Source organism: Mus caroli, unplaced genomic scaffold (genome assembly GCF_978045245.1).
Source record: "Mus caroli unplaced genomic scaffold, Mus_caroli_1 scaffold_19, whole genome shotgun sequence".
NCBI classification, from domain to species: domain Eukaryota; kingdom Metazoa; phylum Chordata; class Mammalia; order Rodentia; family Muridae; genus Mus; species Mus caroli.
In genome coordinates, this window is record NW_028227274.1 from 72,907,764 (window position 1) to 72,925,852 (window position 18,089).

At 46.3% G+C, this 18,089-nt stretch overlaps 1 protein-coding gene across 3 annotated transcripts in view; it reads left to right on the forward strand.

Annotated features, from left to right (window-relative positions):
* Myo5b (myosin VB) overlaps positions 1 to 18,089 on the forward strand; it is a 314,278-nt gene that overhangs the window by 209,623 nt on the left and 86,566 nt on the right. For all 3 annotated transcript variants that reach the window (XM_085833555.1, XM_029472031.2, XM_021150180.3), the window contains exons 13-15: positions 3,097 to 3,219; positions 4,157 to 4,240; positions 17,764 to 17,919. In XM_085833555.1, the coding sequence (XP_085689681.1) occupies positions 3,097 to 3,219; positions 4,157 to 4,240; positions 17,764 to 17,919 (363 nt within the window). The remainder of the gene's footprint in view (positions 1 to 3,096; positions 3,220 to 4,156; positions 4,241 to 17,763; positions 17,920 to 18,089) is intronic.

Consider the following 18,089-nt stretch of genomic DNA (forward strand, 5'->3'; position numbering starts at 1 on the left):
AGAGAGAAATCAGACAGACAGGAAAATGGGCAGTCAAACAGAAGAGGGCTGGTGATGGTTGGCTGTGCTCAGATCTTCTCCATCTTAGAGATGAAGTCATCACGGATCCCGGTCAGCTCATCATTTTCTTTAGTCTTCTGCTCCAGTCTTCTCCAGTGAGTGGATCCACATACAGCGTTTTTTTTACAAGCTTTGTTGAGCTGTAACACACACAGTGTGAACATTTGAAGCACGCAGCTCAGTGGCTTTCACTGCATTCAGCACTGCAGACATCACTTCCTGAGCATCCTCCCTGCCCCACGATGGGTACCTCTGCCTCCCTGCCCCACAATGGGCACCTCTGCCTGTCACCTCCCCTGTCTCCATACAGAGAAGTCACAGCCAGCACCACAGGCCCAAGGGTTTAGGACTCTGAGGGATGGAACTAGACCCAGGCACTGAGTCCAGTGTTCCCCATGATGTATCAAGAGGGGTGTAAGGAGCCCTGCGCATAGCCATGTATGGACTACTTTTAAAGGATTTGGCCCCCTGTACACACTAGAGCTAAAGATCGCTATAATCTAGACCATGTTCAAATACAAGATTATTTTTCCCCCATAACTGATTAAAATTTATATATGTTAAAAATACTTTTGGAGAAATCTGTCTTTTTACTTGATCCTGTGTTCACAGTTGCCTTAGACACTGTTGCCAGGCCAAAAAGCAGAGTATTGAAGAACACATGTCCCAGAGCCAGCCTTCCCAGACTTGGACCCCAAGCCTGCTATTTGCAAGCTCTGTGTCTTATCTAACCTCTCTGCCTCCATTTCTTATCTCTGGAATCTGTATAAACATAATACCCAGCTCATGGAAAGGTACAGAGACTGAGCTGATGCGGTGAAAGCTGATGTGATTGCACTGTGGCTGTTATAAGCACCGTGGACATTGGCTGTAACTGTGAGGAGACTCCTAGCTGGGAATCCCAGCAGGCTGATCTCAGTTGGAGTGGAATGAGGAGTGACAGGAGAGATGGCTCTTAGTCAGAAAATATGTGTACATAAGACCCTGGTTATTGGTGCCCTCTGATTGTCCCTGCCTTTCTTAATTAGTGACTGTATAGGATCATAGGATTTTTCTCCTTGAAGTCCAAGTGCATTGTCAAGGGTTGCTAGCTGACTTCACCGTTTGCTGAGAAGAGCTTCTCTCTGTAGTTCTGTCTGACCCAGTTGGGTCAGTCCCTTGAGGTCCTCCTTGCTCCCGGGCTCTGGCCCGCCTGGTCCTGACAAGCCCTGCCGTGCTGACTCTTGCTTTACCCACACCTGGTAGTTCTAAAACAGAACTCTCGGAGAGAAGTATAAAAGAGTGTATATATAGAAAGTGCTGAATTAAAATATATTTTATTGTCTGTCCAACACAATTAATAGCCTCCTTCAAGAAAGAGGGTTTCTTTCTTTGAATCTCCTATACCACAGGGGATCCAGTGCTAGTTACGCCAAATTGAATCTTGAGAAAAGTCAGTTTGCTTACAAAGGACCTAAGAAGTTTGTTCCCACATCTGTAAGCATTTTCCCTTTTGGAGAACATATCTTATTTACTGAGTAAAGCCCTTTTTACATGGATGCAGCAAGGGTCACTTCCAATCTCACCTGGTCTGAAGGTACAGTGTGATGTCATGAAGGAGAGTCAGGAAGCTACGGAAACTGAGGACTGTCAGCGTAACAGCATGAGGGATGTCTCCCTGGATAAGTCACTGCCATCACTGGCCATATCAACAGCAGGCGCGATGACTGTGTTGTTTTTCTTCCCCACCGCACTATTACCCTCTCTCATTCCCCACTGTCTCTCTGAAACTCTTCTTCCAACAAGCCCCCTCCTACTTCAGTGCCTTTGGGTATGAGTGTGTAATGGGGGGTGCTATTTTACTGGAATATGGGCAGTTTATCAGTGGCCATTACCACTGAAGAAAATTAATCCCTCCACCCTAGCGCCTATATTAACTGTTTGTTGACTCGAGAGAGGTGGAGTTTTATGAGGCCCTCCCCCATATGTGATTATGGGTCCACTCTTGTGTGGGTCAGCACGGCTTCAGTGAGTTCACAGCTACAGAACCACGTTACACCAATCGATGTTTCATGCCACACCTCCAAGAGTTCTGGCACTTATGTCCACCCTCTCCTCCAGGATGTTTCCCGAGTGTGCACACCCCCAACCCATGTTTGTGTGTGTCATGGATGTCTTACATATGGCTGGGTGCTGAACTGTCGTGTAGTCCCCACACTTCAACCAGTTGTGACTCCATTAGCTACCACCTACTGCAAAGAGAAACTTCTCTGATGAAGTCTGGGGGCAACAGTAGCCTCAGAGCGCAATCTGCAGTCGCTTGCTTGCTTTGGAAGCCATCAAAAGATGCTGCCCTGAGAATTTATCACATAGTGAAACCTCAAGTCTAGATCTACATTTCGGGGACAGGAAATAGGCGAAGAAAGCATCACCCAGCATGTGGCCAGAAAACAGTTCTCAGTCCTTTGAGGGGTGGGGAGAGACAGTCCTCCAACTATGGATTTATTCTATGTAGTAACAGTATCTAGAAGCTGATGGTGAGTCGTAATGGCATGCCTATGTGTGTATGTTCAATTGTTAGGAATTCCAAAGAGGAGAGACACAAGGCCAGAAATGGCCAGAAAGGCTTCAGAAAAAGGGCAGCCTGAGCCAGGGCAATAGCATGGATGAGATAGGGGGAAGAATGTAGGCTAATTATGCCAGTCTTCTGAATGAACAAGAGTATGGTGCTGAAGGAGACAGGGGCGTCTTCAGACAACTCCACAAACAGGGTTCTCCCTGTGGCCTTGATGGCCCTTTTCATCCTTTCCCTGGACTTCCATTTTCTGCGGGCTAGCTTCCCCTTTGAGACTCAGTGCCCTCCCATGGATGCCAGCCCACACACAGCCAGTCCATGACCCTTCAAAGCAGGAGTTCATGGTTGAGTTGTTCTTCTCACTGTCCAATTCGAGGCCTGACTTGAGATCTGAACCCTGACTCCATCCCTCTGCCTGCCAGGATGCTTCCCTGCCTTGTCCTCCTCCATGAGACACACTACCTGGTCTTGTGCTTCTCCAGGTCCCTAAAGGAACTGATCAGAACTGGGCCCAGAAACTCTACGAACGACACTCCAACAGCCAGCACTTCCAGAAACCACGCATGTCCAACACGGCCTTCATTGTCAACCACTTTGCAGATAAGGTAACTGTCCTCTTTGCTGACCTGGGACACACACCTTAGGCCCACAGTACATAGAATAAAGGGTTTCCAGGCTAAGGAAGTTGGTTTTGTGAGTTCCAGTGACCTGAGGTTGAAGGTAGGTTTTTCTCTGAAGATTTCTTCCCCACCCTGCTCTGGGGCCAACCAGACTGTTGAGAAGACGAGGCACAAGCAGAGCCTGTCCTAGTGCAGTTGCCTTTCATAGGCATAACAGGTGTAGCTGGGAGCTGCTCTCCAATAGCAGTAACAGAGCAGAATCTGCTGACGCTGAGCCTGTGAACAGGGGGGAGTGGAAACTAGGTACTAACATGGTTTGGATTCCTTCTGGAGCAGCCCACACTGATCCCGGCCATGGGCATAGACACTGAACCTCTCTAAGCAGATTTCTATTGAATTCTCAGGTGGTAACGTGCATGTAATTGCATATCCTGATTCAACGCATCTGGGCCAAGGTGGAAAAAATGCTTTCACCGAGCCCTAAAGAAGCCTTCTCTCAAGGATTTCCCTTTAAATACAGCATTTTCTTCTGCCGAACGAAAACTCAGTAGCCTCTTCGTAAATCTCTGCGTATCAGATTTGCCTCGATTCCTTATCTCCTTATAATACGTGGCTCGTGGGGCAATACGGAGACTGAGCTGATGCAGGGAAAGCTGATGTGTTTGAACTATGGCTGTTATAAGTACCATGGACATTGACTGTAACTGTGAGGAGACTCCTAGCTGGGAATCCCAGCTGGCTGATCTCAGTTGGAGGGGAATGAGGAGTGACAGGAGAGATGGCTCTTAGTCAGAAAATACGTATATACGTGACCCATGTTCTCTTAGCTCTTTTAGAAAATACTATAGATGAGATGAAGAGGCTGCCAGAGCCCCTAAAGCACTGATTTTTTTTTTTTTTTTTTTGGTTGCTGTGGCCCCAGGTGGAGTACCTTTCAGATGGTTTTCTGGAGAAAAACAGGGATACAGTATATGAAGAACAGATCAACATCCTGAAGGCCAGCAAGGTAAAAATCAAACAAACAAACAAAACTGGGAATGGGGTTAGCGAAGTGGGGAAATACTTGCTTAGTCCTGTTAGAATACTTTCACGGGGCTCTGGGTTCAAGGCCCAGCACCATAAAAAATAAATACATGGGAACTGGGTATGGTCTTGCCTGTCTGCTGTTCCAGCACTCTGGATGTAGAGGCAGGAAGATCACTGCAAGTTCAAAGCTAGGCTGATCTACATAACAAGTTCTAGGGCAGCTAGGGCTAAATGATGAGATATACCAACAGATCAGGGATGGGGATGCTATTGTGAGCCCCACAGTGGAGCCCAGGGAGGCAGAGCTGGAGGTTTGTTGGTTACACTTGGTGGAGAGAGGAAAGCAGGAAGGTGTCTCACTATTCCTAGGCAGAAAACTAGGAAAGACAGCATAAATGGAAGGACATTGGAGATGACAGCCAGGAGGAGGCATAGGTGTGAGTTGTGGTGAAAGGTCTCCTGGCGTTCAAGTCACCGCTCTTCTGTCTCCTACTTGCATACCTAAGATTATTTGAACATCTCTAAGCCTAGTGTGTGTGCTTCGTCTCTATTGAGCCAACTGAGGGGCAAAATCTGAATGTGATTGTATGCAGGACCGGTAGGAGGAATATCTACAATATTGTATTATAGCATGGCTTACAGGCTGTGGTCTGACTCATCTGCCAATGGCTGTCTCCCAGGAGAAAGTCCAAAGATCCAACACTTGTTTGGCCCATGATGCCGGATGTCTCAGCTGGCCTTCAGTAAGTGTCAGAATCTCAAAAATGTAGGCTCTAATGCTAGTGAGGAAATGGACTGGCCATGGAAAGGGGGCAAGCAGGCAAAGGGCAAGGGCTTCCTTCTTCCATGGCCTTGACACTGCCAACAGAAGGCTTGGCCCAGACTGAAGGTGGCTCTTCCCATCTCAAATGATCGCAATCAAGAAAAACCCCTTGAAGGTGGCGTGCCTACGGGCTTTGCTTCGGTTTGATTTAATTTCAGATGTAGTCGAATCGACAACCAAGAATCACGGTAATAAAAGGTGAGATTTCTAGGACATCTGGATCTATTTTGGAATATGTGTTGTCTCTAAAATTTCATCTGCTCCTTTCTCAGAAATGGAGAGAGCATGTCCGTCTGCACCCTCGCCACACACATTTGTTAAGCCCTTGCCTGTGAGTCACCGCCCCAAGCCCATATTTGCATTCAGAGATGAGCAAAGCTACGTTCTTATTGTCCCTGGATGAGCTGATACAGATCTGCTCTGAAACTGTGAAGGGAACAGAGACTCAGGGAGAGTCTGCAGCTGGGAGAGGCCTAGATAACGTGAAGGGACAGGAAGTCTGGGGGGAGGAGGCACAGCCAGGAGACGCCAGTGCACCTGTATTCCAGCAGCTGATGCGATGCAATGGTGCCTGCCAGCCTCGGCCTTTCAGTAGGACCCAGGAGGACTCTCCAGGATTTAGGAGCCTTTTTCCCAAAACCTTGTGGCACCCAACTCACTGTGGGGCCCTGATAACACTGGGGAAATGACAGAATAATTTCTCTTTGTGATAAGCTTTAGAATTGTGACCGCAATAGAGAGAGATGTAACAGTGGAGAAAGTACAGCTGCAGCCTCAACCCACGTGTTCAAAGCCATCCCTTTTCCATCAGGGACCCAACAGGGGATGTAGGGAGGGACAGAGTTAGTGGCAGCCACTGTTGTCATCCCAGAATAGCCACGGTCAGGGAACTAATCACAGAGACAGTCAGTTGGGCACAGCATGCATGCTGTTTGGAGCTCATGTCACATTAATATGTCACATCTCAAGTCTGTGGCAGTTTGAAGGAGGTTTTCCATTTTTGACAAAAGCAGGCATGGGGTGTTGGTTCCTGCTCCGGTCTTTCCCGTGTTGCCTGAGAGTCCAAGAGGTAACTAACCTTCAGGCCGAGAGCCTCTGTCATCTTGATAAATACATGATTTACTTATATACAGTTTAGTTCTGCAGTTTTGACTTTGAGTGTCTCAATTTGAGGAATTCAGGGACATCATGATCTAAACTCGCAAGAAAAACTGTCTGACAAGGCAAGTATTATTATTAGCTGAGCAGTTTTTGCCACTTAATTTTACTGAACAGCGTCATGTGTATAGAAAAATATATAGACACATAGAGACAATCCCTGAAATCTTTGTTTAGGGAAAAATATACAGTTAGTGACTACATACAAATGCAGGAGGCTATGTGTGATCGTGGTGGAGGAGAGTGAAGGTCAAGAAGTGTATAAATACACTGTATTTATAGAATACAGTGTGTTGGGGGCCTCGGGATCAGCAGTTTGCTAGGAAGATCCGCAGAAGTTGGGTGTGGTTTACTTACGATAACAGTTACTACAGTCTAACAATGTGAAACAGCAAAGAAGAGGTATATGGAGGGGGGAGTTAGGGGAGAGCAGTAATCCTCCTAGACTGTTCTCCCAGGGAACTCATGCAGGGTGTGCTGAATTGCCCCAGAGAAGCAAGTGCAAAGATACCCAACAAAACGTTTGCCAGTGGGTGGTTACACAGGTACCCTTGCTTGGTCTCATGAACTAAACACCTAGCATGGCCTAAACTCCCAGGCTGAGAAAAACAGACGTTCACCATGAACGATATTGTTTGCACAACAAGTCAGTCATGTCAGGGAATGTTGAAAACTCGCCCAAAATCCAAGGTGCCAGGCATCAGCCAAGACTTGGGCTGCCAAACAGGCATTGTTAAGAATGGAGGTCTTGGGCTTTTCTGCACATGATGCTGTTTTGGATTAAACATGCTGGGTTTTTATTAGAAACTTAGCCACAAAAATTAAATATCATGGAGTTATACACAAGCTCCTCTCTAGTCCATGAGCCATCTTCTGATGGAGGCCCAGTCTCTGTCACAGTGCACTGGTGCATCGTCTTAAGGGATATGCATGCCTAGTCTCCTCTGGCTTGGCATACATCATTGTATCTGGGTTACCCTTCCACATGAGCACACACACGTTTTTCCTTTCTTAAATAACTCTTGGTAGTTTGCTATACTTTACAAATGAAATTGATACCACAGCGGGATGCGCAACAGTTATAGAGTTACCAAATTGCAGAGCAAAAAACTCTGTGCTGTGCTTTTAGAAAGTTGCAGGCTCCCCTGTTTCACCCCGACCCCACTACCACGTTTCCAACTTTCTCTTCTATCAAGCCAGTGACCTTGTGACCTGGTGCCTGGCACATCTGTTGTTGTGAATATTTACACAATCCAGTTTACTAAGCCACTCTCATTTAAAAAAAAAAAAAAAAAACTTCCGCTGTAGTAGCAGTCCTCCGGGGCTTAGATTTCAAATGCATGTCAAAAATAGAACAATAAAGACCTCGAAACATTGAAGACCCCAGGACATACATTTAATAACGTAATGCCTGTTCTTTTAAGATAAATTTTACCCTCTAATTCTCAAATCACTGTGTAAGTTCGTAATTTTATCTCAGGTACTTTTATTTTATGAGAAACTGTTGGCTTTTATCCCTTGTGTGGCTTATTTGATAAGAAATTATCAGCTTGTCGAGAGTAATTAAGTGGTGTGAAATGGAGGACTCCCACCTGCCAGCCACTGGGGCTGTTTGCAGAACTCACACTGGGGAGGGGGATAAAGCAGTGTTAATGAGGGCAATTTAGGGAAGCCTGTTAGCCTGTGAAGACTTAAGATGGAGCCAATTCCTTCTCAGCTATTACAGAGCTATAAATAGGGGCACGGGAGATGCGGGGGGGGGGGGGCGTTGAAAACAGGGCTTTAACACATTCATTTCTTTTAAACACTGAAGATGGCAAGTTTTCCCTCCCAACTTTTGCTGCCAATGAGAAGGAATGTTTTAGTATATGGGGGAGGCTTGGAGAGTGTCTTAGTTAGGGTTTACTGCTGTGAACAGACACCATGACCAAGGCAACTCATACAAAGACATTTAATTGGGGCTGGCTTACAGGTTCAGAGGTTCAGTCCATTATCATCAAGGCAAGAGCATGGCAGTGTCCAGGCAGGCATGGTGCTAGAAGAGCTGAGAGTTCTGTACCTTCTTCTGAAGGCTGCTATAAGACTGGTTTCCAGGCAGCTAGGAGGAGGGTCTTAGCACACTTACTCCACCACAGCCACACCTACTCTAGCAAGGCCACACCTCCTAATAGTTCCACTCCCTGGGCCAAGCATATTCAAACCACCACAGGGAGTGATCCTAAAGAGGGCAGCACTTTCCCTCCACTGCTGTGTGAAGGTCAGAGAGTCAACGATTGTATTGGAATATTATGTCCATGTGAGTTAGGCAACCTGGGCCATGGATCTAGATGGACACAAGTGTCACCATCTGCCCACTGCATGTCATCAGAGACGTGGCCTCATAAACATTATGGTTCTGAGGGTCTCTGTCCAAAGCCTAGTGGTCCCCAGAGTCCAGGCATGGGAGAGATCAGCTCAGACTGAGCCCCAGGATTTCACTCTGAACAACTGTGTGTGTGTGTGTGGGGGGGGTGTCTCTGGAGCTGGGCCAGTAAAGAGACAGAGAGAGACAGAGAGAGACAGAGACAGAGAGATATATGTATAAAGAATTTGTGAAATAGTAACAGTTTTCATTCCCAAGAGTCTGAAAACCTAGTAGATGATCAGCCCTTGAGGCCAGTCGGAAGAGTCGCACGGTGGCTGTCTCACACCAGAAAGGCCACTTACTCCAACAGGGCAGGGGTCTCAGCAGCCCCGATCTGGGTCCACAGCCATAAAGGGTTCCTGCCACATCCTTTGTCAATGATGGACCCTGGTTCCAATATCAGTAAAGGAAGCAGCAGCAGCAGCAAAGGGACAGATCATCTCAGTGGCAGGAAAGAGGGCCAAGTGAACAGAAGGGTGCTGCCACATTTGGGGTGCATCTGCCCACATCAGCCAAGGTAGTCCGAACAGCTTCTGAGTTGTTTCCCTACCCAGGTGACTCAACTTTGTGGCAAGTTGTCACTAAAACCAACCATCACAGTTTGCTTTTTAAAGATTTATTTATTTTCTGTATGTGAGTACCCTGTCTTCAGACACACATCAGAAGAGGGCATTATATCCCATGACAGATGGTTGTGAGCCACCATGTGGTTGCTGGGAATTGATCTCAGGACTTCTGGAAGAGCAGTCAGTGTTCTATGTCAAATTCCATAGTAGTTTATTGAAACGGTGCATTATGGCACACATGTCCTCAGTATGGTTAGCGTCCTCTACACTGGCTCTGGCTGTTGGGAAATGTGCCTGAGATAAGCAGACTAGAACTCCAGTTGATAAACCAGTGTGTTCCCTTCCCTTTTCCAAGTCTGGGCCGAGTCTTTCTCTCAAAGCCCACTAAACGACCACTTAAGATCCTTTTTATTTAAACGAAGATTTACCGCCTCCCACCAAAGTGTAATGTCAATCATGTAAAAAGAACTGGCTGGAAAGGAAGTGCGTTTTGTTATGCTTGCCTCAGAGCCCTGAGGAAGAGCCCGCTGGTCAAGCCATTCTGCTGTGTCCTTTCTCCATGTCATATGTCTGTGTGAAAGGAAATCTCTGTTTATTCTTATAAACATCAGTGAATAGGTGTGGTTTCCAAGGAAACGGTGTACATGCAGCTATAATTGAAATTTTCTTAAACTGTCAGGCAGTCTTTAGAAGGTATTTTCCTACTTCTCTTAATCCCTTTGCCAACAGATCTGCCTCAGGTCTTTAAACTCTATATCTAGGCTTGAAAAGCAGAACTTAGAGAAGCCAGTACCTGTGGGGACATTTCACATAAATGGCAAACAGTATGAGCGATGTGTTTGCTTTGTCTGAATGTGTTACTGAGACTGCTATCGAGTTAGGAAGGAATAGTCTGTAGAAATGCCTGGGTGGACACCTTTTGGTGGCTGCAGGATTTCTGTTCCTGGTCAGTTAGCTTACAAAGCAGGCTCTTCAGCCGCTGTAACAGCAAAGTTGAAGTTTCTTCTTGGCCTCGTCCAGCAGGGTGGGTGTTTTGTCCTTTGAGTCCCTTGTCAAGTTGTGACTTTGTTGTGACTTCATGTTTGTTTCTATTTGGGGAATTCCCAAGTTAAGTTCCTATCCATCTCAGCCCTCTTGGTGGATGGATGAATAGAGGTCGCAGTGGACATTTTCTGTCTGACTCTGTCTGTGGCCTGCAATCCAGGACTTTGTAATCTTACCTCTTAGCCTTTAAGTCTCATGATCAACCTAGGTCTTTCTATGTGACCACTGAGTCACTAAAACAAATCCTGCACAGAGGAAGCCTGCTGATCCTCCCCCCCTAGATGCAGTCGCAATACAGGCTCCTGCAATTAAAACATAACTTTAAAAACAAAATCCAAATCCTTCAGATAAATGGTACCAGCGTCGATTCAAATATCTCTTAGACAATTGGCATCTCTTGAGTTGTCATGAGCAAAAAGGGCTGAAAACATAAAATAGTTATTTTTTCAGTCTGATTTCTAAATCCTTCATGAAACATTTGATACCTGTCTCCAACCCTAGGACCTAATTTTTTTTTTCACGTAAGCTGTTAAAGACTTCTGCTGATTGGCTCGCTCATACAGTATAATTATGCAGATTGGGAACATTCACCAATGCTACAAAGACTTAGCCACCCATTATTTCCCTATAGAGGTTCTTGAGCACTGATCTACCCTTGCTCTGACATGCCTGGGCACTCTGGTAGGAAACCTGGGACTGGCAGTCCCCTGCCTGCAATCCCTTCTGGCTCTGATAGCCATCCCTACATGCTCAACAAATTGTGGTGGTTTCCTGTCACTCACAAGCCTTTAAGTAAGGGGCTTACATTTAGAGGAAACTTTGACTGTTGGTGAAATCCATGTGAATTGTAGTTCACAAAAGAGCTGAAGGAGGGCAACCACATGGGGATTCATGCAGGGAGGATTCAGGCATTGAGCTATGACAGAACCTGAGTCTTGAATGAGATGGCATGGAAGTGAGCATGTGAGGGTGTTTTCTGCCATGTTTGGAGCTTCCATGGCATTGGAGAGAGAGAATAATGCAGAAGAGATGGTCAGAAATAGGGATCATGGTGACGGGAAGGGATCTAGACTGGAAAGGCAGGGTTGAAGGAATAGTAGAGGTGTCAGGCATGACAGCACATGACAGGAGTCTGTGCAGGGGATGAGTGTCAGAGAACTCCCTGGGGATCTAGCAGATAGCAGTACAAAGGAGGGAGGGGCCAGAAGCCAGCCAGTGGAAAGACATTCCAAAAAGAAGGCCTGGAAGCCATCAGAGAGGACAGGAACCCACACTACTTGTGACCCTCTGGGTTTTCCAAGGAGGGTTCCAGATAGTCTGAAGATTCATTTCAGCAGTATGGTAGGAAGCCCAAGGAAATCTCCTGAGGCTGCTCTGAGGGAGGACATAGGGAAAGGCAGTGTCTGTCTGTAGTCACCAGGATGGCTGTGGTATATAGCGAGAGGCAGGATGAAGGGCTAAATGAGGAGAAACCAAAGCAGCAGCAGAGAGACTTGAACTTGTGGTCAGCAGTGGCTAGGGCCGGGTTGAGGTGAGATGATCAGAGTCCAGGTCAGAGACTAATTTAGAGGGGTTGTGTAAGGCTTTACCTTACAAACCGAGTAAGGGAAGGGCAGAGGCCATACAACTAATGACCCAACCCAGCACTCTTTCTATCATGTCATACTGCTTCTAAGACGTCTGCAAGGTTAGAGGCTCTGCTGGCCATGGCTCCATAGGTACCTAGAACAGGTACAGCACCTCCTTGGCTGCCTCGGAGCTGAGCTGCAGGCAATGATAATTTCCAGAACAGCTCGGGTAGCTGCCACTCTGTGGGTGGTACATTTTGAAGGATGGACTATCCGGCTGTCTGGTTTTAGGTCTCTCTTTTTTCTCTCATTTACTAACTCTGTGGTCTTGGTCCCTACGCCTCAGGTTTCCTCCCTTGTAGAATGGGATGCAGTAGGTACTTAGATCACATGGCTCTGGGGCAGCTTGAATGTGTCCAGGCATGCCCAGTACAGTCTAAGTAGGGTTTACAACCTGTCCTGTTTTGTTCCCTTATGTTATCGTATTACTGTTGGGATTAAAAATAAAAAATCCCTCAGCAACCTCAGCCCCTCTTGTTTCCCTCTTGAGTACAATGTGCCTGTACTGGCTTTACATTTTTAATAGTGCCTAGATGCTCTGAGTTCCATCTCTGCGGGTACTTCCTCATGACATGTTTTTCTACCTATCACACATCCTACTTGCCCAAATATGGCAATGTGGGCATCCCTAATCATACAGACCTGGGTTGTATAAGAATGCAGGCCAAGCCAGCGAAAGGAGGCAAGCCAGTAAGCAGCATTCATCTGTATCCTTTACTTCAGTTCCTGCCCCCATGCCACTGCCCTGGCTTCCCCGATGACAGACTGTAACCTGTAAGCTCTGTCAAACCCTTTCCCCCAGAATTGCCTCTGGTCATGTTTATCACAGCCACGGAAAGCAAACTAGAACACTCCCTGAGAGAAACCCTTCCTGATTTCCTCACCCCAGCGCTCTGATTTAGTCAGGATTTGTTATTCCCTCCTTTCCCTAAGGACGTCTTCTTGTCATTATACTTTCGACCCTGTGGGTAATTGATGAATGTCTGCCTTCCGCCGCAGGCCGTGAACGCCTCAGCGTGTGGAAGACTGCGTTTGTGCTTCACCTTTGTGTTCCCAGCCCCCTAGCACAGCACGAGTTGGATATCTGGGGTCAGGAAGGATTGATTTCATTTCTGTGGTATCCTGTAGAATCGAATACCTAGGAAAAGCCACACCATTATGATGCATTCAATTATATCTCTCAGTTAGGCCCTTTCTCCTCTGACAAGAGATCACATGCACCATTGTGGAACGCCATCCATGAAGAGAATCCACTGCGAAGAGGAAGAGTTAACCTCATTTGGCAGCTAAAACGTAGAACCATTAGAATTATGTCACTGGAGGACCCTCAAAGCCAACTGCTTGACAATATTGTCCTCGGCGTCCTTAGTAGGGACTGGGGTCTCTTTATTTCCTCTTCTTTAACTACTCGGTCCTGCACATTTTGGATGAGATTTTTCCCTCCCAGGCCCTGAACCAGGACTGGGAATGTTTTGCTCCTGAATTTGATCACATTCTCTAGTGTTTATTGTTACCAGGCCGGTACAGCCATGAAGCAGCCAGAAGCCTGTTCTTAAGCTACTCATGAGACAAGGTCTTTAATTTTACATTATTGGCTTATACTCATATTCATTCATTTTATCTATCTATCTATCTATCTATTTATTTATTTATTTATTTATTTATTTGTGAAGCTGGTGATCAAGCCCAGGGTCCCCCATATGCTATGCAGACATGATGTCTAACTCCAGGCCAGATTGGAAAGTGTGTTTAGATTCCCTAGGCCAGTGAACTCTAACGTTAGTTGGCATGCAAACCGCTATGCCAAAACCCTGAAAGTTAAGGTGCTTCTCACGGCTGGTTCTATGAGAAATGAAGGGTGTGAGGAGAGAGCAAGCAGGCGTGTTGATTCTAGTGCGCACACACACACGCACGCACACGCATGCATGCAGTATGAAGTTTTGCTACTTATAGCCTACAGTTGTTGGCAACTATGCAGTGTAAAACACTTATATGTGTTTACTCTTGACTCTAAAATTGCCTTTAAAATGTAGATTTATAATACCTCAGGCTAAAGTAGTTGTGTATAGCCTTTGTTTTACTTTAAAATCCTTGGTATAAGAGACAAGCCTTGGCTACTGGTTTTGAACATCAGTTATCACAATCTTGTATTACTGGATGGATACACCTGTGCTGAAGTTCGTGCAGATGGCCAGACCCAACGATTGGTGGAAATTAGTACTTTACCCTTCAGAATTTATGACCATTTCATTACTATGTAATGAATGACAGAGGTCATCACACTGGATTAGGGAATGCTTGCTGGGCAGTGTATGACCCTCCCAGTCCAGTGGACATACATCAACTTCCAGCCAGGGCTTATGTGACTCTGAGTGTGGTTGAGTTGTAAGAAGCCCTCAGGGGATGGGATGGTCAATGACTTGGGTTGTATACTCCTGCCAATCAGGGTTGTAGAGCCCCTTTTGAATGAGCTCTGTCACCTGATTCCGACATCCACATTCAGAGAACAGCTCTAGTGTGTCACTTGCTGATTTATTTGGATGCTGCCCACCTACTCACGGCGGGGTGTCATATTATGGCTGTATTGCCAGGTGTCTGTGACAACCGGGAATGGAGATGATCTAGGGCCTCCTGCAGATTGAAATGGTAATGAAAAGTCTAAAGATGTTGCCTAATTCCCACAGGCTTCGAGAAGTGTGTTGTGGTTAATTTTGATTCTCAACTTGACAGGATCTAGAATTACCAAACAGGCAAGCTCTTGCATGCTGGCAAGAGCTGATCTAGATTAAGTTAGCCTCTGGGGATGCTGGCAAGAGATGATCTTGATTAAGTTAGCCTCTGGGGATGCTGGCAAGGGATTATCGAGATTGGGTTCATTGGGGTGGGGACCTATGCTCTCTAGGCTTGGATCCTGGACTGAATAGAAAGGAGAATTCTACCTGAGTAGCAGCATTTGTCACTCTGCCTCTTGACTGTAAATGTAACATGACCACCTACCTTAAGCCCCTGCCTCTGACGATGAATTCCCCACCATGAAGGACTAAGCCCTTAAGCTGTGAGCCAGAAGGGATGTTTCTCTTGGAGTTGCTGTGTCAGGGTACTTTATCACAGCAACAGGAAGAGAAATGGATGCAGACTCTGCAAACACAACACATGCATGTGAAGGACTAATGGAGTGTGCTATTGAATTGCCCCTTCCTCAGCTATTGACATGACAGCCTGCTTATGTCCTCTAAGTGGCTAATGAATACTCGCTAACCTGAGACTGCAGACCTGGAAGGTCTGGGACATGTGTTGCCGAATGTGATCAGAGTGGGAGCTGCTGTCACTGCCATGCAGGACCTGTAGCCGGATGCAAAGATGCTGCGGTAGGACACGGTTTCCCCACTAGAGGCAGGGTTTCTCCTACATTTTTCTCTTTGAGTTCAGGGGATGTTACTAGTGGGAAGGAGGACTGTTCTCACTAGGAAAGAGCAAGCTTTATTTAATGCAGATTACAAGAACCTTAAGGAAGCAAGCTCTGGTTGTGCATTCAAGGACCAAAACTCTAGCTTGAGCTCAGCCTTTGCCTGGTTGGCCTAGGAGGGCTTATACCAGCTGCTATGTTTCATGGGGCAGGAACAAAGGCCTGGTTGGTCCTTTTTTTTTTTTCTTCATGGATCTATGTTGATTCATATAGTTAATGACAGATATAAGATTTCTTGCTGCTGTATTTAAATAAGACTCCCTTGGTGCATTAGTCAGAGTCCTCATGGCTGAGGCAAAACACTGAGCAAAATAACTGAAGGAGGAAACCTTTGTTTCGGCTCCTGGTTTTGAGGTGTTAGTCTATCGTGGTAGAATGGGATTAACTTTCTCCTTCCTCCCTTTTATTCCATCCAGGCCCCAGCCTAGGGGATGGAGCTGCCATTCAGGGGCAGGGGCTCTTCTCCTCCTGGTTACTCTTAATCATATGTGATAGGTATCTTTGCATACCTAGGGGACGATTCATTAATCTTGAAGGTGTATCCAATCACATTCACCATCAAGATTGATTATCACACCGAACATCTGAACTTTTGTTCTATCCCTTTGTCGTGAGGATACGAATTCTCCAAAATAATGGTTGTCATTGTGACCTTTGATACGCATCTATAATGAACTTTGTGTTCGCGCCAATCACTCTCACTTATCCCCTCCCCCAATTCCCTTCCTTTCCCTGAACAGCCCCTTCTGCTTTTTGTGGTCTCTTTTCTAGAACCCATGCATGATAGGAAACATGATATATATACCTGCATTTTCACAGTCTTTGCTTGTTTTATATGTATAACTGAATAATAAACTTAGACAGTGTCTCAGTGGTAGGAATCTTCTGGGTGTCTACATGGGAAATCTCATATTGCCCTTATCTCTGTGTTGGGAGCAGGGAGGACACAATGGGCTCAGCAAGAACAGAGCTCTAGGCCCATCACAGGCCAAAATGGCTTCTTTGTACTGTAGACTGGGTCTGTGGGATGTGGATTAGGAGTGGGTACAGAGTGTTGGAAAAGAGCACATGGGACTCAGGGCTGGCCCTGGAGAGACGGGCTTTAAGGCATGCAGAGGGATTGGAGAGTGGGATATTTGAGATAAGATGAGCTCAGTGAGCAAAGGTGGAAGGGTGGGCTAGGAACGTTGATGCTTAACATCAGGAAGAGCAGGGAGAACAGCGCAATGGCTTCTGGGAAGGATAGGCTCAGACATGCTTGCCTGGGGCATCCAGACAGGGTGTGGGAGGAGTCTCGTACTTGTAAGAGGGCTCTGAAGGAAGACAGTGCGGAATGGATCAGCGGAACCTGGAGTCTGAGGCACACACTCTCCTTTTGCCTTCCTTCTGTTGCGATTTAGTGTGCCGAGGGTGACAAAGGGGCCATCCAGACTCACTTTCCTCTGCTGTCAGGGGTGGATCAGAGACCTCACAGTGCTAGCCCAGCACGGATTTGCTCAGGGAATGAGGGCGGATGTAACCTCATCAGACTGAGTCTTGATGGGCAAACTCTCCATGTCATTAGCACCCTGTCACACTAACACGAAGGCCACATAACAGTCCTTACAGCAACCTTGGATACTAGATGCAATCTTACCCCACTGTACTGATGGAAGACCCAGGACTCAAGGGAGCCAAATAACCTTACAAGATCCCAAATAAGTGTTCAAAAACCATCACCTGTAGACATGGTTCTGTGAGTGTCTATCTCTGCCTTCTAATACACTCCAAGGAACTGAAACTGTGCCTGTCTTTGTAGACGAATGTTTAATAACCCTGTTGGGGAAAGCAACCTTTTCCAACCCTTTTAAACACTGAGGTATCACTCACCCCACACCATAATGCCCACCCTTGGAAGCGTTACACTTGTGGGTTTTAGAGAGCTAGCCAAGTTGTGCTACCGTGCTACAAGCTCGAGAATGATACCATCCCTCAAAAGTGAAAAACTGCACTCATTAGCTGACCTAATTCCCCCCCCCCCCCGACAGCCATAGGGCGCTCTCCGTTGTCTAGATGCTTCACTTTAGCTAAGCATGCTCTCTGTTCTTTCATACATGGCTTTTACCACTTAGCATAATGTTTTCAATGCTCATCTGTGCTGTGTTGTAGCATGTGAGGACTTCATCCTTTTATACTGTTGAATAATATTCCATCACACCTATATACCACTCTTTATCCATCACATGATGGCCACTTGAGTCCTTATTACTTTATATCCTTTATGAATAACGATGTTATGAACATGGGAACACAAAGTTTTGTGTGGGTGTGTATTTTCATTTCATATATGTATATGCGGTTTTGGAAGAATATTTACAACATTAAAATGTAAGAGATATTACCCTTTACACCTTTCTTGTTGTGATTCTGTCTAGTTCCCACTGGTGGCTGATTTGTTCCATGATGACAAGGACTCTGCTCCAGCCACCAACACAGCTAAAAATCGATCATCTTCAAAGATCAACGTTCGCTCCTCCAGACCCCTCATCAAAGTCCCTAACAAGGAGCACAAGAAATCCGTGGGCTACCAGGTCAGTCCTGGTCCCAGGCCTGTGGCACATGCAGCAGGGTTGGATTGGGGGAGGAAGGGGGAGGCTTGCAAAAGAAGGGGTTAAATGCAGGGCCTCAGTAAAGGTGTTCAGATGGTGTAGGGGGGAAGAAGAGGGTTAAATAAGCCCAGGAAGTAACTCAAGTGCTTGGT